Source organism: Nipponia nippon, unplaced genomic scaffold (genome assembly GCF_047370975.1).
Source record: "Nipponia nippon isolate SJK-2023a ecotype South Korea unplaced genomic scaffold, ASM4737097v1 scaffold_12, whole genome shotgun sequence".
In the NCBI taxonomy this organism is placed as follows: domain Eukaryota; kingdom Metazoa; phylum Chordata; class Aves; order Pelecaniformes; family Threskiornithidae; genus Nipponia; species Nipponia nippon.
The window spans coordinates 6,650,638-6,672,732 of record NW_028262313.1 but is presented as its reverse complement, the minus strand read 5'-3'; the positions used below and the strand labels follow the sequence as shown (position 1 = coordinate 6,672,732).

The window sequence follows — 22,095 nt, the reverse complement described above, 5'->3', positions numbered from 1 at the left end:
TTCAAAAATCGATCTTGTAAAGCAAAACACTCAAAGGGTCTAGTTCTTAAGGAAGGTTACTCAGGCATTTACCTCCTATCTCCGAATCAGGCAGGAGGTAAACAATCTGGAGGATGCTACGCAAATAATTCAAAGAAAGTGTATCAGCATTCATATTTCAGTGTGTGTTTATCTGAATATGCGGCATTAGAAAGTACTGGAAATTTTAAGAGACGTTAAACGTGCTCATATACAGGTATTACACAGTGTATCCTGAATTTGAAGCTTTAGGAATAGGGTAAAATATCTGGCTTTCTTTTTGAAATTTAGTTTTGGCACTTGACAGAGTAGCGCTGTCACTTACATGAACATAAAGATCTTCCAGATCTATGAGATTATGTTGCAGTAGGACAGCAGCAACTCTGTATAAGGAGGAAGGTGTCTCACCACTTGGATCCTAAAAAAGAAAAGATTGCAAATTTAAGAAAAAAGCAATCAGACCACTGCAGAAGGTCATGAAACAGAAAAGAAACTACTCAAAATTCAGATGAAACATATTAGCCTACAGTTCTCCTTGTTATTTAACTGCTATTACTCCAAAGCCACTAGACTTAACTGCAATATACAATCAGAATTTTCAGAAACAAAACCACTCAACTATCTACACACCTTATGGTGCTTGTATGCAATTCCTAACCATGAATTTTTAAAAAACTTGAATATTTTATCAAATCTCAACCATGACTCCCTCTTCTGTTTATAGGGTACAATCTCTTTGTTGATGCCAGTCCTTATATAACTATACAAGTTCAAATGGAAGGTATCAGGATTGTTTTCAGCTGTCTCGGAGAACGCTAAGCATTCTCCTCTAGAATACATTAGAGACTTCCATTTCAAAACATGAAATTATTGCTTTTAACACCGGAATTTTACAACTTAGAAATTAATTTTTACGTTAAAAAAATCTGCAGCAGAAATCGGTCATCAATGACTGCAGTTCAACACTGAGTACAACCAACCACGAAAAACAAAAATTAAGAATGGAAATACATTACCTGATAAAATTTGAATTTGAACCCAAGGATATGGCATAGAGTCTGAGGTTCACACATGTACATGTAAGACTCTATCAGTGGTACAAAGAAGTCGTCATACTCAGGCCTGCACTCATAGACTTCTAGGATAATATCCAAAACTCTGTTAGGATCAAGGTTAAAACATCCTAGTGGAGATGAGAAGAAGAGAGTAGAAAAGCTTAACGTTGCTATTTTTCATCTTCATTCTGTTACTAAACCACAAATGCATTAGTTTTTAAAGTTAATTCTTTTCAGTTAAAATTGAGCCTGGATTTATCTACAGCAAAATAATCTGGATCATCTGTAAATACATCATTCATTTTGACTTATGTTGAATATTGAACTAGGCAAAGATACTAAACAGGACTTTCAATTCCGATTACTGAAAAAATTAGAAATTACCATCTTAAGCCAAACATTTAATAAGTAAAAACCCAACCTCACTAATACCAGTGTCAGCAAAAGGCACGGGCTGCTTCCTCTCCCCTTGTGCTGGCACACATATTCATGCAGTCACACAAATCAGCCAGCTAGAAATTATTTTACGCCCCAAAAATTGTTCCGGTTTGAGCTAGACCCTAGACTAGCTACCTAGTTGAAGAATCCACATCTAGACTATTTTCTTCATTGTGCCATGAGAAGTTTTATCCAGGCACATCCACTATGCAGATATATAATTGCATCAGTCTTTCCTTCCCAAAAGCCATTTCCACTACACCAGGACCTACTGCAGGTCAGTACTTTAAAAGAATTGACAATTTATATGAAGTCTATTTACAATTCCTAAAATTCCAGAAGACAGAAAAATGTTTTGTTATGAAATTCCTCAAACTGAGTGTGTATTTTTTAATGTAATAACTATCAAAAACATCATCTTCTCTAGCTCTCTTCCAAAAGAAGTAGTAGTATTACAGGGATTTGACAGTCTCAGGCAAAATTCTGTGATAGATGAAAAATTATCTTTTATAAAATAGCAGCATAGCCTTCTGACCATTACTGCACTGGCACTGGTACAAACATCAATATATTGTATAAAACTCTTTATCCATAAAGGAAATGTAAAAAACATGGGGAATTACAGATATTTCCTGTTTTTAATGTATTTTGTATTTCGCACTTTGATCATGACACTCTAGCCAAGACTCAAGTTAGAAATATGGACAAATCACAAACAGAACTAGATAAAGGAATAACATTTACCGCTTCCCATTTCTCTTCATTAAGGAATAACTTGTTCAACTTCTTTAAGACTAAAAGATTAATACACTGAACTGAGTACCTTAAAATAGCAAAAAGCATTACTTTGTTACGCTCCAATCTGCCTGCTAGGAGATGACAAGCGCATCCTCAAAAAACACTGCTGAAATGAATCAAAATGACAGCATGCATATTTGAGGCTGTACTGTAAATTCAGTATCTAAATTAAGTTTAACTACACCACACTCCCAAAATTAATTTTGTCACAGAAACAGGAACTTCCAAATGTCATAGTTCTATCCAAGGTGATCTACCAATACTTGTTACTATTGCACTAGATGCCTGCATGACATATTATTTGATTCACAGATGATCTCAAACAGTAGTCTAAAGTCACTCTCTGTAGTCATAAGAGCATATAGGAAAACCAGTGCCCATTTTCCTTCAACAAATTTCTTACCTATTAAAGATTTAATATTTTCAAGGATTAAATCACTAGTGATATTTCCAGATAAGTCTTGCCCCAGTTCTGCAATGAGCTTTGCATAACCTTCATTCTCTTCTCTTAACAAATTAAACTTCTGTTGCTTATAACTGCAAATAAACAGAAATTAAACACTATTGTGTAACACACGTCCACAGTGAAGCTTATTTATGCTCTTATCAATATTAAATTTGTTATACAAAATGCTAATTTTGAACACATTTTTAAGAACTTGTCATTTACTTGAGCTATTGCAAAAATCATAGAATGCAGTACAATGAATACCTGCAAGGCAGTGAGCATTCTCCAAACAAATTTAGCTCTTCTTTTCTTTCAAATGAAGACCATTTAAAAGCAAGATTATGCTTATACTTAACAGTAAAGCTTGTTCTTACACACTGTGCTGGAGAACTGCTCTGTAACAGTCCGTGCTTAAGGACCTATTCTAGTTTCAAGTCATGTTCTTTGAGACTGAGACTGAAACATTGGATGCAGAGACAAAAACCAAACATACACCACAAAAATACATCCTGTATTGCAAAAACTAATGTAACTACATTTGCTTATTTATGAAAACAAATGCCTATGCGTAACTGATGCAACAGCAATAATTAATTTACTTACACTTTGTAAGCTCACATTTGTCACAAACACAATTAAACATTAAGTATTTAATCTGCACATATGGAATCACTGTTGCAAAACCCACAGCAATAGGTGACATTAAAAAAGATTTTACATTTCTCAAGAGTTTGAAAACTAAGAGCGCTAACGAGGTTCTTTTGCCAATGACAAGTTAAAGTGCAACAAAACACGTTTCCTAAAGAAAACTGAGTATTTTATTAAAAGAAACATTACACATTGTTAGAAAACATTGTTACCAGACTAATTACCATTGCCCCTCCCCACCCACTCCCCAAACAACCCTTGCCCCAAAACTTACAATAGTTTTGTCTTTATTTTAACAGATTTCTGATTGAACTGTTGAGACTGCTTGATAAGTCCTAATGACTCCAGTGTCTCTGGATCTAAACGCTCCTTTAGGACAGTGTCAGATACAAGATACTAAAAAACACGGAAAAACATCAAATTTGTCAATTACAAAGACCTAGAAACCATCTGATTATTACTTCAGGCTACACATGCATTCTGACTACAAAAAAAAGTTGAAATATCATGATATACCATGATACTAAATTCATTCTCCTTCAAACATAGAAGTGGACAAACCTGAGAAACTATTTAACTGAAATTGGAATTTTACAGTGGTAGATTTTATATACAAAAGCACCTTGAAGAAACAAGCCCTAGAGCCTAATTGCTGCTTACAAAGTATACATCGCATAGCATCTAGGAATATTATTACCAAGAACTGCGTATTTACAAAGCTTATACCCATTCTCTCTCATATTCTGGGAGAAAAAGCCTTATTTTCATATGCTGAATTTTCCTACAAATCAAGCTTATTCCATGCATTTAGGAATGCCACTTCTAAAGACAGAGGAGGTTGCACAAAGGAGAAGTCCAACTCAAAACATACTTCAGAAGCAAAATTTCTATTGAACTGACAGGGGGAAAAATTGAAGTTCTCTGAAAACTCTTTAAAGAATTCAAGGGATGACTATACTACGTTACTGTACCATAATGCTTTAAAGATGCTTTTTTAAATTATTTGGAAATTTGTTAAAACATTCTAATAGTCTTTTCCTCAAAAACAAAAAAAGAACCAAACAAAAAAACCCCTCTCTGATTTTTCTTGTCAGATTTTGGCATATACTCTTACCAAAAGACTTTCTAAGTGCAACTTACCAAACAGGCTAATACCAGTTGGGTAAAATGATCCCTCTTGCTTTTTTCTTCTAAACAGCTTGTTTCAATATCTAGTATAAAAGAGGATGGGAAAAAATGATAAAAGGAAACTATTACTTTTGAAATTTATGAGTTTCTTTTCATAACTATTCCGACAAATGCTAATGATAACACAAGGTAAAGCAGCTTGTTTATAACATGCTAGCTTCTTGCCACTTTCCACCTACTCATCCACCTTGAGATCCACATAATATTTTGATGACAATTTTCACACATCCACAAATTTCATGAAAAGGTAAACCAGAAACCAGGGGAATGCCATAATAATTTTTCTTGCCCTTGTCTCTGTTGCAATATGGCAAGCATTAAGAATCAATAATAAGCAACAAAGTAGAGAAATACGAATCGCTGAGAAGAACTGCGTGATTGTAGCTTTAATGTCATGTTCTAGTCTCTTTCCCTGCATCTTCGGAGTAACTACCATTTACTGCCTGATCTCCAGTCTTTTACTAGCTATGATTCTGTATTTCCACTCTTTTCTTTTGCGTTGTCAACTATTGAACGCAGTTCGTAAATTTACTCCTATGGGAAGACAGGCTGTAAACAATGGCCAAGGAAGCACACTGTCTAAAGTAGTTAAAAAAAAGCACATCATTACAGGAAGCGAGGAGCTGCAAAAGGAATGGAAGACTCAATAAAAGAATACAAGGCAGACCTTACAAAAAACAAGCAAACAAACAAACAAAAAAACACAAAAAACCCCACACCCATACCCACAGGAAAACTAGACCCATAGAGGAAACATCAACAACAGGAATCTGAGAAAGAAGCCCCGAGGCAGACTGAAAACCAATGATGTAGCAGGGCGGCAGTGGAGGCAGCCTTGCCAGATCAGTCTGGACCCTAGCAGCCAAGCCTCTCAGCCAAAAAAGAATCTGCAGAAAAAAATTAGTCCAGGGAATGTGGATGAGTGGATAAAGTGGATAAATGAAAATTCTCATATACTGAAACACATTAACTATAGGATGATGACATTAGAAAAAAAAATCCTGATAGCAGCAAATACTGGTTAGAGAGAAAAAGCATTAGAGGAAACTCATTAAAAACAAGCAAGTAATTGTCAAATGTCCTTTGTTCCAGAGTTTGAAAGCTAGCTCCTTAGCCATACTATTTCTCTACTACTAGCGGAGGCATGGCATTTGGCTACATGCTAATTTGAAGGGAGGAGGCAAAAAAACCAGGAAAAGGCAGACAGATGAACTACTTGAATAACTGAAACTAGTGTAAGAAGTAATTAATGAAGTTTTCTAACCCAGCTTAAAAAACAAAAGGATATCAGTGTAATACTGCATTATAAAAACTAATTATTACAAAAACATGATACATAGAATGAAACATGATGAATAAAAACACAGTCAAAATTCATCATTTAGATGTTTCAGAACCAAGGCTGCATATGGAAACTTAATTAGGTGCCTCTGCACAGGCAGACACAGCAGAGAAGATGCCACACTCCTTCAGTATACAGAACCAACCAGGATCTGTCATGAAGAGACTGTCAAAGAATTTGCTGAAATTTGTTGAAAAAAACATAGTGACATAGAACAAGATAGAAACTGCAAGCAGTTAAAACTATGATCTGGAAAATTATACAGGATTAAAATTCTAAAAACACAAGAAACAGCTTTGGATCAAAATTACAACATAAAAATCCAGAAGTTATTACCAGAATAAGAAGTACGCATCTTTAAAGCCTGCTCAGTTGGCAGATACTAACTTGGCAAATGATGTCATTTGCCTTTAGCTTTCTGGACAATTAGTACAAGCTCCATTTCACTATGAGTGACTGTACAGAGAAAAACATTTACAGAACACACTCTGAGAACAGAGGATCTACCCACCAGTAAGTCAACTTTTATTTAAAATACTTATAAGAATGATAACAACACTAAGTCACTGATTCCATTAGGTAACATCCAACATTCTCACAAGCTAGATCCTTTAACTATTCTTGGAAGATCAATTTCCACTGCCTTTAATAGATAAACTTCTGGAAACTGTAACAGAACAAAGCAGAACAAAAAGGACATTAACAACTGAGATACAGATACACTGGGGAAGAATCAACACGTATTTTGTAAAGAGAAGTCATGCTTTACAGATTTAAGGAAATTTCCTGAAGAAGTTAACAAGCAAACGCACAAAGCATGTATTTCTCCAAATCCATCACAATGCTGAAAGGAAGGGAACCCAACTTGCCTAATATGCAGAATACATCAGCTAGGATGGAAGGCATGTCTTCCCGAAATTCCTAAAAAGGAAGAAGATTACACTCAGTGAATACAGAAACTCCAATGTGTACACTGAGAAAATTCTTATTCCATTACATAAAACAACACTTCATCAAGTTCAGATTAATTAATAATGCAGATTACTAATGATATTAATAGTTAACATTTTGATTAATTAATAATGAAGAGGCTCAATTATTGACTAATATCTAACGTAAGTGCTGTATGAATCATTCATACGTCATGAAATAATGTAACATTTTAATGTAATTTAAAAGAGTGTCTAGTGGCCAGGGACAAAACCCATTTCTCTAGCACAATGGAACTCCCTGTCTGAAGAGCAGCACCAGCCTGTACAGTAAACTATACTTTCTCAGGCACCAATCAAATTACCATTTCCTACAGTAACTAAAGATGAAACATAATCACGTGCTACCCCAACAGCAAGGTGCACTTCAGCCTTGACTTCTCTCAAACCCAACGCAGAAATTTAAAAACCTAAAAAGGTTATCCTAGCATAGATTACTGCAAAAGGTCTTTTTTCTTAATGTCCTATACATGTCAAAACAGCAATCTAAGAACTTACAAAGAGTAAGAAATCATTTTTAGAAGATTTTTTTTTTTTCCCCAGGTTTTGGGTGGTTAGTTGGGTGGTTTGTTTTTTTTTTTTTTAGGAACACCAAGATAATTTAGTAACCTTAGAAGTTTAGAGGAAAATACTCTTTTCCCTACTTATCTCTATTTATTCAAAACATTTCAAGAAAAACCTTTTTCAAACAAAAAGTAAATCTAATGCATCACTTTAAAGACAGTCATGGGACTTGGACATCTCAATAGTAAAATGGCAGACACGCACATTGTTACACTGTAAGAAAGATGTAAATTATAAAAACCAGTAGGTGGCATTGCAGACACGCTGCATAAGCATGTGAAATCTAGTTTTAGCATTTACTAAAAACTTCAGTCTTCACGCGCCCTTAAAAAATGATTTAATTTTTAATTTATACTAAAATATATCTATTCTTCACCACAAAAAGTAGGGGGGGAGGGGGAAACAAAACCCAGACAGACTAGATATATTTCAAGTGCACACAAATGAAGAAAAAAGACTTGACAAGAACAACTTTTTAGACACGGGAAAACAAGTCTGTTGAATATTATCCTGCTTGATTTTCATTCAGGCTTTTATAACCAACTAAAAATTTGATAAGTATGCAATCATTACAAATATATACTTACTATGACATCACCAAGAACATTAGAGGCTTGATCATGCTTCAAGTTTCCTCTAACAACATGGTATGCAAGCTCATACAAAGCCTGTTGGATATCTGTGGAAAGAAAACAGATGATTAAGGAACATATTAGGTAATCCTTGACCTAACTTCTAAAACAGTGTTTACAGTAATGCTGTACACTTCAGACACCCTGCAAGTAAAGGGGATATCCTTCTCTTACCAGTGAGGGGGATTACTTCACTACTGCCGATACATCAAATTTGAGCATCAATATCTAAGACTTCACACAAGCAGATAGTAAGAGATGATCCCCTTTCCCCAGAGAGTTTATGGAATAACAGTAAAATGGGATGAAAAACTACAGTACTGCACATAGTAACTTGAGTCTTGGCAGTTGGTTTAACAAAGACACCTTTAACTTAGAATTCACATAAACATCATATTATACATATATATATATACATAAATATAATACATAGAAAACTTTCTAGTACTTTTTCTTAATCATATCTTATCGTGGAAATGCTTTCAGAAATCATTTCTCCAGGAGAAAGTAAAATTTAATTGGAGAAAAAATGCTTAACACTAAACAGAAGTACTGCATTTGAGAAAAATCTTGCAACGTTAAACATGGTGGTTGCAAAAACTGCTATGGTAAACTCGTAAAGAATTGTTCTTAAATAATACACCATAATGTTGCTGTGCTTTTTAGTGTATGAAAAATACTCTCTACTTTGAAGGCCAATTCAAGAGGACAGTTTGGTGCAGTACACAATAATAATTTACGATGAACCCAAACCAGCCATAAGCATAGGCTCAGACATGCCTCTGCAAGTGGCTCCCCACACTGAGAATTTCTTACACAGGTGCACTGATAAATCTGACCTGCCTCCATAAGGCTGTGGTATATTGGACTTCAGTAAATGTCTTTCTGGAACTAAAAGGCAGAAATGCAAGTGCCAGTGCAGTTTTCAGAACAGGATCCAGGTCACGTGGACTCAAATTCTTAGCAGTCAGCATCTCTGTACCTCACTCCAGATTATCTGTATTTTCACATTTTTTTCCCATCATCACAACTATTTCTACTGTCTATTAATGCCTCCAATATAGCTACTGCATGTATCTATCTAGTCATTCTCACAATAAATTCTTCTTACTTAATAATATTACTTATAATTTACATTGAAGTGTTTTGGTTTATCTTTTCTGCTATTACAATTGCCCATTATGACTATTTTAGCAAGAACCAAAAACATCATCTAAACAGCATAGCACATTTGTGGCCTTAGTAATATGGAAGCTTTACTTCCAACAGTTCTGCAAAGCAAACAAAAAATAAATTTTTCTTTAAACACCAAAGATTTCTTAAAGTGAGAATTTTATACTTAAAGACAGTAGCGTTTTCCACTAACAAAGGAGAACGTCTGTAAGTCAGGTACTGTTGTAAAAATTACTTTCTGCAGTGTACAATCACACTTGCATACATTAGTGTTTATATATTTTAGAATAAAATCTAACTGTATGTTGAGTTTGCAAAATGGAATTCCATCTTCTACAGGACAGACCAAATACTGGATTACCCCACCACCATTTACTACTGTCTAAGAAAGCTGTCACCTGGACATCTGAAGACAAACTTAGTTACGGATGCTTGTATTGCCTCACTATTTGTAGTATTTTCCTTTAGCACATATTAACGGTCACCATGTATGAATGTTCCAAGCAGATACATGCATGATCAACTGTTTCCAGGCTTTTTTTAGTTAGTTAAAACCAACCAAAACACCCACACAACTTACCTCTGAAACCCATATTATCATGGCTTTTGTTCTCACTGAGAGTGCGACATAGTTGCACACTGAAATAAAGAAAAATATTAAAAAAATGAAAAAACATAAAAATAGTTAGATATTAGCATACACACACAAATGTTCTGAGACTTTTTGTTGTTGTTGTTCTGGCTAAAAAAACTTTAAATTTGGGCAGTTTAAATGGCTGACATTTTAATTTTCATAGAGTAAACACTAATTCACAGAAGTTACACAGCAAAGAAATACAAGACTCCCAATAGATCTCATACATATATATACGTAATATATATACATAATATACATACACCCAAGTAATATACATACTCCCAAGTAACAAGTGATAGGACGAGAGGAAATGGCCTCAAGTTGTGCCAGGGGAGGTTTAGATTGGATATTAGGAAAAACTTCTTCACTGAAAGGGCTGTCAGGCACTGGAAGAGGCTGCCCAGGGAAGTGGTTGAGTCCCCATCCCTGGAGCTGTTTAAAAGACGGGTAGACGTGGTGCTTAGGGACATGGTTTAGTGGTGGACTTGGCAGCACCAGGTTAATGGTTGGACTTGATGATCTTAAAGGTCTCTTCCAACCTAAATGATTATAAATATCATATACTTTAAAAAAATATTCTTCCTAACATTACACATGCTTATACACAGAAAAATGAGAACACTAGGCAATTTTATTATGTGAAAGGAAGCATGGAAGTGGTAGCATTAACCTACTGTTGTTAACCAATGAGGAAATGCTTCTCATAGAAATACCATGACTATGATCACTTTCACACTCTGGCCTGTAAAAAATTTTTAACATTAAATTATGTGCATGATTTCCGGATGCAATGTTTTATCAATGGTAAGACAGAATTTGACCTATTCTAGTCACTAAGAGAACCCACTATAGGATGCAAAGACCTGTCATGTTACGTTGTCTTTAGTCACTCCTGAGGCTCCCTCAACCAAATTTAGCCATACGTAAAAAATACACTAAATACTGTACAGACTGTTCCACAAAATAATAGTTCTGTGTGTTACAAAATAAATGCTTAAAGAGCATGCTTCTCCACTACACTGACAGCTTAGAAATGGACATGCTTCCAAGCGACAAGGATTTTCCCTCTCCTCTACCACTACTGTCATCCCAGCTAAGGCTTCAAAAGCAGTTTCACATTTAAAAGTAACTGTATTTTAAAAAAGGTAGTGATTTACCTATAAAAGACACTAATGAATATCTTAAGAACTTCCTTCACACTTGCAAGTTTTCAACCAAAAGTTTCACATATCCAAAAGTCTTTCACGTACAGAAACTGAAGACAGCATCAGAGCTCCATCGTATTCCTACACAAGATGGCAAGACTACAATTTCCTGGGGGAGCGATTTTTAAGCATGTTCTCAAATAAGGCAGGTATGTACAATTATTAGAGGCTTATCATGAAAAATAAACAGTAAAAAAAAAAAGGATTCTGTAACAACCTGTTACTCTTTCTATTTGTATTCTATACAGATTATTACCCCTCTAGCAGGATTAAACAGCTGTTCCAGCAATCAAAAGATTATCATTAGCAAATACAAAGAATATGCACTCTTTAAAGACAACTGGAAAACGGGCAGTTTCACATATAATGTAATCGGAAGAAACATGCAAACTCAGCAAAAATCAACGGTATAGCTAAGATGTTCTAAATGCTATGGAAGAGAATGCAACATATCTGGAAATAACCAGAACAGAAACAGCAAAGCAGGGAAACAGGTAGTTTATTTTATTTTTCATGAATGGTAAGTGCACTTCTTCTTTTAAAGAAGCAATAGATTTTTTTTTCCCCAGGTGTCCCAAAAGAGTATATCAATTTGATCTAAGTCAGATTTTCTTAAATTTTAATTACTACTCCTCCACAAAGAAGTTACCCTATAAGCACTCATTTCTAAGCTCTGTATACAAACAACAGTAAAGTGAAACATCTTAATCAAAAAAATTATCTACTGAGATGCACACTTTGACCTCTATGTCATAAAGTGATATCATCAACCAGGTTACATGAGCAACAACCCTCTCTGCTTGGACTGAAGAGTTCACTTAAGCACATCTTAATACAAAATAAAGAGTTTCAACCTCTTCCAATTCCCTTTTCTGCAATACCAAAATAGTACTATCAGCTTCACATTACTTCAAGACAGAGATCTGTTTGATCAATGTAACAAGAAACCCTATTTAAGATCAGTCTGTAAAACAACTTGCTTTATATTTGTCATTAAAACCCTCTGAATTATTAAACTGGAGAAAAAAAAAAAGTAAAATTTTCTTTTTGTGAAAGACTACCTAGGAAAATTTTGGTAGTAGAAAAGATGATGTTGGTATTACTCTGTGGATCTAAATAAATAATTGTGCTTATATTCTTTCATACAAATACTCTATCTCCAAAGGAGGATGACTCTTTCTGAAGGTGCTGTCAGGCAGTCCAGCTGAGCTGATTTAATGGCTTGTTGCTGCAGAAATGGACACATTCGCCAATACTTCTCCCCTTCTTGGCCGCACAGTTCTAGTCCTCATGTCAGTTAAATCAGTTAAATAAACTGACAAACCTGGCTGAAAACCGGTCAAAAAACAAGTCTTCTGCCACCTTGGCAAGTTGAAACAGCTTACCAGGAGGTCAGCTAAGCGCCAGAGTAGAGAGCCCTGGTGAATGAAGACAAGGCAGAAGCCCTCCCTTCCAGCACCAACAAGCTGTGAGATTAATTCATCTAGTCTCAACTGAGTGCATCATAAATTAAAATCAAAATACTTGTGTGTTCACAAGAATAAAAACATCAATATTAGTATGATTAATCAACTCAGAAAAAAGCCACAAGACTTTTCCACTTAAGCAATGCCCAGGACAATGGAAATTTACCAGGGCCACTTTTCAGCTCAACAGACCCAAGCTGTCTGTTGTCTGTCAAGAGTTAGTCTGAAACTTTTATACTCTAATCTTCATTGCAGCAAGCTTAGCACGGAGAACCTCCCTCCTCTACTAAAACCAACATCCCTTCATCCAAAGATAAAACTGTTTAATACATGTAAAATACAATTAAAAACCAGGATAACCTAGAAAGTAAAAATAATAATTAAAAAAAAAAATCACAGAATTGCTTCTGAAAAACAAAGTTTCAAAATTAAATTTGTTTTGGACTGAGATGGGATAGATGTGCTTAAACAACAAATTCTGAAGCAGCGTTGAGCACCTACAAACAAGTTTGTATGGCAGAGCCAGCAACTGAACCTAAGCCTCCCAATTCATACACAATGTCCTATATCCCCAATTATACTCCCACACATAATATATGGCAGTAATTATCACAAAGTGCATGTGCCTCAAACATTTAAGTATATGCATAATTTAACTGATGTGGGTAGTTCTCTAGTTGAGATAAAGTACAATCAATTGCATCTTGCAGTCAGGATGGCAAAACTACAACTGAACTCTCTTTTCCTGACTCTCAGCCCTTTAACTCAACACTGTGACATTCCTCGTGCGGGTAAAGTAACAAACATGCTGGGAGTGCTTGAAAGAGCGAGTCTCAAAATTTCACGTTCACAGAATGTTAAGCTTCTTTAGTTTATCTTGAGGCTTAACATATTGCATAAACTGCCAGCCAAGTACATTATTAAAGCCCTACTTCCCCACAGAAGGGTCCTCGATGTGTTTAATCTATCACAAAAAAAGGTAACATATCAGTCTAATATTAAGTGCTTGCCATTGTATGTGTATTATAGATGTCCATACGGGCTACAGTTATAGACCAGCATCTTACAGTGGAAGACACTATACAAACAATATAATTTCACCGCAAATGACAGTATAAGTACACACAAACAGGTCTACAAGGAATCTAGGCTGATCAGCATAATAAGCAGTCACACAGATTCCAATTCAGTTGCTACAGAATATCTGGCAGTAGCAAAACAAATGCACATAATTTAGTAAGCTGTATTTAGACAGAGAAGGGTCTGAACAAAATAGAAAATGACAGATAAGATGACCACATCCTGACCAATTTATAGTTTTGGCAGCTAAGAACACTTGAAGCTACCACATGATGTACATTTATGCACTTGTATTAGATAGTATAACACATCAGTAGCTGGATTAATTAAATTCAAAGCACATACTCAAAGTTTTGAACAAGGTCTCTGAACAATTTCTAGGAAGTGAATGGTCACCACTACCTAAGCTCTATGATGCTGCCTTACTAACTAACATTATGACACTCTAGGACACATACAAAATGTCTACCTTCTGGTTTCTGGATATTACTGTTATATCATGACAAACTGATCACATCAGCAAAAATAAACTTCATTAGTTTTCCAAAGCAAAAGATCAGTTAGTTTAAAACTGATTTCCTTACTGGCTTTCTTTAAAACATCCCTATATTTTGTTTTTCTTTATAAAACAATCCAACTTTTTCTTTTTTTTCCCCGCCCCCCATAACAGCATCTCCCACAGACTACAGCAATATTACAAATCCTGTATGTTTTCAAGCATAGGCAGACCACCACCATACCACTCAGGATCACATAAGAAAACATACAGCAATCATCTTAAGCATCCATTATTAGTAACCATAGAAGTTGAAATGCCAAATAAAATAAATCATTTACTTCTCTCAATACAGTTTCATATTCCCCCAAAACATAAAATTCTGTTTTTATTTAGGTAACAAGTAACTGCCAAAATACTACCTTGGGCTGATCTAGTCAGATCATGTAAGCCATTTCATGCTCCAGCAAATATTTTTTTTCTTCCAAGACCTAATCTTTTCTTTCTGCTAATTATGAGGGGTTTTTTTTCCTGTAATCCTCACTTTTTAACAAAGTTGGTATTTGTCTCCCTTTGAATAAGCCCACTGCTTTGTTTAAAAACAAAACAAACCCCTCCATACAAGAGTGAATGTACTCTGACTTCATGCATGCGCTTTATTAGACCAGGCTTCCATAGAGTAAAAAACAAAACAAAACAACAAAAAACCCAAGAAAACCCACTTCTAAAATTTTTGCAAATCCTGTATTTGCTAGAATCATCAGTTTTGTCCTTTTATCTTTCCCCTCCCCACTTTTCTAACTTGTTTCTCAATATAATGTATTGTCTTAACTTTGAACCACAAACCCTAAGACTGGAATTGTGGCCTAGCCTTAGGCCTAGACCCAATTTATATTTTTGGGCGTATTTGTATGAGATAAATAATTCAATAAAAATTAGAAGTATCATTATATTTACTCTCCTTTTACTTTAAATAATGTTTAAAAATATTTTGTATGTTTCATTTTGGAAAGAGAGCATCATAATTTTATTTTCCTCCAGTAAAACAAGAGATAGGAAGTTCTGGAGAAAGAAATGCCAAGTTACACACTGAAGATTCACCCAAAAGAGTTAGTTTCCTAAAAAGTTATCTAGATATTGGGTACAGATACATTCTTTTGCTTCTAGAAAGTAGGTTCAGACATATTACACGTGCTTATAAAGCTCTCACTGCAAAAAGTGACAACTGTTATCCAGACTCAATCAAATTTCTTTTAAAATGCACGGCCTCTTTTGCAAACTACTCTTTAAATCATGCCTGGAACTGCATTTAAGCAGTATTTCAAATGAAGTGTAAACGCCAAAATACAGGAATTTCCTATCATTTTGTTTTATTGGTCCCACAGCAGATTAACACTTTCTTCCCATTATGGTTAAGAAGTACTGCTCTAGGAGGAAGGGAGAATCATAAAAGGTTTTATCATGGTCAAAAGCTAACCTAACTTGCCTCTTACACAGTTAAAAGTTCTGAGAATTCAATGCAAACAATGCAGTTGCCATTATATTATCAACTATGAAAATTCTGTCCTCATAAGTCATTTTTGCTTGAAGTAGTCACATAATAACCATTACAGAAAAGCTAGCAAGTGCATCTACATGTATATAATGCTTTGTATAACAAGGCAATCTGTTTTATTATAGTCATTTGTGCATTTTTGAAAGGCATCAGTATACATTTATAAATTTTATTCTTTGTTATTCATACAGAAGTTTCTAAACACTGAAGTTCAATAAAAAGGTCTCTGTGCTTATTGCATAAATATCGCAACGCTGGATGCAAATTCAGCTACTGCCATGCAATCTTACGCAGGAGATTAAAAAACCTCAGCATTATTTGGGGGCTCCTGGACACTTTTATTATTGTTGGAAATTCAGGTACAGAAGATATTTTCATTGGTCTTGCATCATTCACATCAAAACATGTTAAACTTACATGCTAACGCGATAATGTTCTAGCACAATTCAAAGCCAAAAATGACATGGCTATAAAAAGGGGCCCCTTCACTACAAAAGGGAGGGTCTGGGGAGAACCGCATTTTGTGCAGGGAGCCTCTGTGTCTTCTGTTCTCTACCCCACTACTTTTTTCTTCATGCACAGGGAACATCATTATCATAGCTGCACAACCTTTTAAAAATAGATGAACAAAAGTAAATAATGAAAAGAGTGAATATCAAGAAGCGTTTCTCAAAGTGATCCCCCAAATACCCATATTTGAAACTACTGGGTTTTTTAGTTACAACAAAAAACAGAAGTGCATGGAAGAATTAAAATAAAGGCACTTAAAAACATAGTTAGGACACAGGACACCCTTATCCAAGCTAATATAGTAACGTTAAATGGACAAACTGGTGAATAACCCCCTGAACAGAAGTACTCCTGAAACACAGCAAGCAGAATAGTTTGTGAACCTGCCAAGTTAAGATTGCTTAAAACAGATACACAGAAGGCCCTGAAAGGGAAAGCTCCTAGCACACCTGGATTGATTTGGGAAGCTGCAACCAGACCCCTCAGCGCACAAAGGTTCCCTTGTAGGATGAACAGGAATGACTACCTGATCCTACCTTGCCTGCATCAAAGAATGCAGCGCGAGTCACCTCGGAATAGGTACAAAGGTGGGATCGGGGGCTGAGACCTCTGCCAGAAAGGTCAAGATCGTGGAGCCAGAGAAGCAAGAACGCTTTGGACTCCATATTACCCCGGGGGGGCGGCTGAAGAGGAGCCCGACACCCGATAAACCTGACCCAGAGGCAGGAAGGGGGCGCTCGGGACGCGGGCAACGGGCGCCAGCAGAGCTAGGCCCAGCTGCCGGGGACGAGTTTCGGCGGAGGTCGTTAGCAACCGACAAAGGAGGCCGAGCTGGACAGGAAGGCGGCCCGGGCCCCCTGCCCGACCAGCTTTTCGTCCCTAAGCCCCAGCAGCAAGGACGCAGCCCCGAGCGACGTCCTCCCCGCCCGCTCCCACCTCTTCGCCGCCCCCCCCCAGCCTCCTTCGGCCGCCGAGGCCCAGGCCCCCTCTCCCTCCCGCAGGCCGGCGGCCTGCAGCGCCCCATCGCCTTCCCGCCTCAAGACCCCGCACTCACAACTCGTTCTTGCCCCCTTTCTCCCAGTTCTTTATCCACTCGGCAGGGAGCAGCGCCGCCATCTTCCCCGTGTGGCGCCGAGAGCCCGGATGGTGGAGCAACGGGCCCGGGTCAGAGGGGACGCAACGGCCCGCGAGGAACGACGGGACGCGGGCGCGCCGTACCCTGGGAGACGGCGCGCGCCGCTCCATCGCGCCTGCGCGTTAGGGGTAGGGGGGCGAGAGCTCCGCCCCCAGCGCCGCCGGCCCCGCCGCCGCCCGCGTAATGGCCGCCGGGCCTGAGCGCCGCCGCCGCGGCCTCGGCCCTCGCCAGGCCCTGCCCTTGCCCCCCTCACGGCCGGGCTGCCGGCAGGGCCCCGCAGGCCACCCCGAGTCACGCCCCAAGGGGGGTCAGCCCAGCCTGCGGTGGAAATTCCTGTGGGTTGGGGGAACCTCCTCGCAACTTGTAATGCCGTGGCCTCGGCATGCAGCTTCACCAAACTCATACAAGTCCTGCAAGCAAGGATTTTTACAAATATAAAAACATAACTCAGGAAACACACCGAGACCGCTCGAGCATGTTAGATGTCTTTAATGTGTATGCAACACGAAACATCCTTCCTGAATTATATTTCAATCCATTAGAAGAACGTTGACGGTTAAGAACAGTTGAGAACTGTCCTGTTACTTTTCAAATCTTGAGCTCACAATTCAGATTCCAGCATCACCGTTTGAAAACATAAAAGTTTTTCTTCCTTTAAAAATGAAGATTCTGTAATGGGAATAAAGCTCTGCTCTTCCCTGAAACCCTGTGGTGCTTTGCACCTCCATTCCCCCAAAATGGCTGCAAAACCCTCAGCCGTGCGTAACTCTGGGGCTGAAGAGGCTCCATTTAACGGTGAGAGTTAACGGAGCGCAAGCAGACAGCACGCGCGTGTCCTCTGTTACCCACCGCCTCTCTAACAAAGCAAAGCTGAAAACACGTAAATTCTTCTCGGACGTTACCTTTCGCGTCAGCGATTCGCAGTGGCCCAAAGCAAGGCAGCGCGTAAGCGGCGCGTAGCTTCGTGTGGACGCGTGAGCAACCGCCGCGCAAACTGCAGAGCCAACGTTAGGCTAACCGACCAACAGAGAGCTAACACGCCGAACTAGAATTTAAAGAAGAGAGAAATAAAGAAGATGGTATGATTTTCAGAACACCGTGCACCTGGAGCTCATGTGGCCCTCAACTAGTCCTTCAGGGTACTTTGTTATTCGAGTTCTGCATATTTGGAAAGCATTAAGCAAAACGGTGCGTGGTGGGGGGTGCACACACGTGTTCAGTTTTTCTAAATATCTGCAAGTGTGAAAAATACAGCCCTAGTCATTCAAAATACAGAGCCCTCGGTCCACGATGTTGAACTACCTCAGCATCCCTTGTGAACCATGTTGGAAGATGAAAAGGTTTTATCTTTCAAAATAAAAAGCACATTTTCTTCATCTTTTGTCACAGCGTTTTTAGCAATAAATATCAAATTAGTTTTTCAATTGCGATTTAGGTAATATTTTGAAAATTAAAACATTTTTCATTACGCCCTGACAAGTTAGTATTCTTTTAATAATTATGTTATTTCTTAAATTCATTAAGTTAGTACATTTAGTAAATTCAGTAAATTCTTCTAATAAAAATTGTAAAAAAAAGGTTGTATGTAAAAATTATTATGAAAAATATAAACTGTCTCTAATTATATGTTAACCTTTCTTGGACATTTTTAACACGGTCACACTAATGTAACATCTCTGTGAGGTAATTTTTTATTAAATAAGATACAGTATTGAACCCTCAACCTGCAAGTACACATTTCTTTAATTGATTATATTGCATTATTTATTCTGTTACGGCCTCCAATAGAAATTCAGGGTACCGGTGATACATTGTACTATGTTTGAAACTTGATCTTTTTGCAGACAGTACATCCTCTTGATTATGGACATGAAAACTTATGACAAACAACTATATGGATGTCTTCTTCTGATTGTCATCCCTAATACATGTGCCCATTTTATTACATGTTATTTATCTCCATAAGTCTCTCCAAGCTGTTCTTCATTTCCTTCAGTTTTTAATTAGGATATATACATTAAGAAATACTTTATTTGGTCAGGCAGCACATATTTTTAGTCTTCCCAGAAATTCCTCTTGCCTGTCAAGAACTCTTTATTTCATTTGCCTTCTCAGTCTTATACATGCTTCCCCCTCTATTGAAGTGTAAATCATTTCACAAATGTGATGGAACTGAAGAAAATTGAGAATTTGAAATTTTAATTTTTTTTTAAAAAAGATGAGGCCTAAGTGCACTTGTGCCTGTTCCAGTGCTAGCACCGCTGTGGTTTCTCTGCTGCATGTATTCTCCACGTTTAACAGAAACATACAGCTTGCAAGCACTTTGTGTAAAAGTGTTGTTCTACTTTGAAAATAGCCCTGATCAGAAAGTCTGCAGAATTTCAGCAAATCCATATAACTGCTGAGAGAGGAAATAGTGCTGTTTTAATTATTATTCACAGCCAGTCCCTGTGCGAGCTGTATAGTATACAGAATGCTGTTGTTCTTGATCTGTATGTACAACACCTACTACAAAGGGACCCATTACAGCCCCTAAACTCTGCAGTAACACAAGTAATAAAGGAGACAGATTCTCTGCTTTCAGTACTTAGATTTTAAATTAGACACAAACTACATTTCAGGCATGTAGTATGCAGTGTGATAAAAGATAAGTCCAGTTTAAAAGTGCTTAATGTATTTATGATGGGTTATTTTTAGAAGTTTCATGAGATAAATATATTTAAATCAGACACGTGAATGCTAATTGGCACAGAATTGCAAGCCTAAGGAATAACATGAGAAGGTGTTACAAGAGAGTGCAATAGGTGTATTTAGAAGATAAGCCTAAGAGATGCATAAACAGAAAACAAGAACCTAGCAGAAGGTATTAGGAACAAGGATTTATGTAGGTGCAGAGCTGTGCAAGGTCTGCGTGTGAACGTGTGAAATTTTGCCTTCATGATGAGGATGAAAAGACAGTTGTGGAAAATCAGTGAAGAATAAAGCCATCAAGACATTGCAGGAGCAAAAGGGTAGATCCCAAGTTTATTCAAGGAAACTAAACCACTTCTCTCGTGAAGTATATTGGTAACAGACTGGAACAGGCTGAAGATAAAGGGAGCTATTACGTGCAATGTAGAAATATATGTGACAGAAACAATTCGAAAATCTAATTGAGCGTAGCCTAATAATAAATAATAGCTGTCAAATCGATGAGAAGCATGTGCTTTTGCTTGCGATGCTTCTTGCTAGAAGATAATCACTTCAATATAAAGGGCATTGCTTATGAGTTCTAAGTGTAGGAAAAGTCATTTCAGGTCAATATAGCAACTTTGTGTTTCTTTTCATTGTAACACAGGGATGTTTGTATCTTCATATGCTAATGCAAACAACGTGACAGCAGTGTCATAACTATAAATTGCAAAACTCCAACATCTCTTTTACTTGGATTTTGTAATTCAACAATGGAACAACCTAACAGAGACAAATTATTGTAAACTGAAGTATGGGCTTACATAATTTAATGTGGTTTTAAAGTGGACAAGTTACTCAGCTGTAGAAAAGAGACAAATGTTCAGTGTTGCACCTTCTTGCAAAATACTGACTGCTTCTGCAAACGCTTAGATCCCTCGACCATCATTGATAGTAATTTCACTAAAAATACTGTCTTCCTTCTTTCTTGGCCAGAGCTGTGAACTTCTTTTTAAGGATCCTGTACGTTTGGGGTTTTTTTTAATGCTGACTTCATACTGTGCCAATACAGTGCAGTGCCAATTTTTACTGTTTCAAATTCTGTGGATTTTTGTAGCAAATGCCTGTGGTCTGGGTCTGTGACAGCAGCAGAGTGCCATGTAGCCCTCATAAAGAAGTAGTATTCTATAACGTTCACATTTTAGTTAGCAACCGCAATAATTAATGACACGAGAGCAGATTTTCGAAGGTGTTAAAGATACAGTTGGGACCATAAAAAGATTTTGCAAAAGTAGGGCAGAAGCCTGGCTCCCGTGGCTTTCAGTGGGTCTCCCAGAACTACCCAGTGTCAGTACGTTTATCGCGCAGGCACTCAGCTGCAACATTAAACCTACAAATATATTTGGATATCTGACTCTTAGAATATACACACTTAAAGTATCATTAAAGTGTGATACAGCTTTTAAAGGATGAGAGTTTTAAGTGGTTTCGTGGTTTCTAAAGCTTCACAAAGTGAATGTCACTGAAAGGAATTTTAGAAAACCTGTCAGTGGTGTAGATCCACCATTCAACAGTGACTCAGTAAAAGTATTTTGTTATTGTAAGGGTTGGGCTATTAATTAAACAGCTTATTAAATACTTAAATAATTATGGACTAATTAGACCTGGGATTAAAGTACAGTCAATTATGGTCAAACAATTTTACCAAGTCAGCATTACTTCATTTTCTATATTGTCTACACATTTCATTTATACTGACTAAACGGTATAGCGAAATTGTGGTGAATGGTACAACTTTTACAGTAAATGAAATGCATTAGCTGTGGGTGCTGATATACTGCAATTTTTTTCTGTGGTAGATACTTTGTAAGTTATTTACAATCCATTTAGAGCCTATTCTTGTGAATATTTGTGCTGGTGAGTAATTTTACCTGCCAAGACTTGCACAGACTAGACATTAATAAAATTTTCCTCTTATGTAAAGGTTTGCAAAATCATGTCCTAATATATTACATTTTTTTCATATGTAAATATATTGATTTGTAACT

General features: G+C 37.1%; 1 protein-coding gene across 5 annotated transcripts in view; it reads right to left on the bottom strand.

Annotated features, from left to right (window-relative positions):
* Window positions 1–17,487, bottom strand: part of THOC2 (THO complex subunit 2) — a 55,695-nt gene extending 38,208 nt beyond the window's left edge. For 4 of the 5 annotated variants that reach the window (XR_015702581.1, XR_015702582.1, XM_087748573.1 and 1 more), the window contains exons 1-9: window positions 17,297–17,487; window positions 9,874–9,932; window positions 8,076–8,167; window positions 6,805–6,856; window positions 4,546–4,616; window positions 3,680–3,801; window positions 2,713–2,846; window positions 1,035–1,201; window positions 344–436 (exon numbers count right to left, since the gene is read on the bottom strand). Coding sequence is in view for 3 of the 5 variants with exons in the window: in XM_087748573.1 (XP_087604699.1) it covers window positions 344–436; window positions 1,035–1,201; window positions 2,713–2,846; window positions 3,680–3,801; window positions 4,546–4,616; window positions 6,805–6,856; window positions 8,076–8,167; window positions 9,874–9,932; window positions 17,297–17,487 (981 nt within the window). In the remaining 2 variants the exon portion in view is untranslated. The remainder of the gene's footprint in view (window positions 1–343; window positions 437–1,034; window positions 1,202–2,712; window positions 2,847–3,679; window positions 3,802–4,545; window positions 4,617–6,804; window positions 6,857–8,075; window positions 8,168–9,873; window positions 9,933–17,296) is intronic. The other variant, XM_009477261.2, reaches the window with a different exon arrangement.
* Between the last annotated feature and the right edge of the window lie 4,608 nt (window positions 17,488–22,095).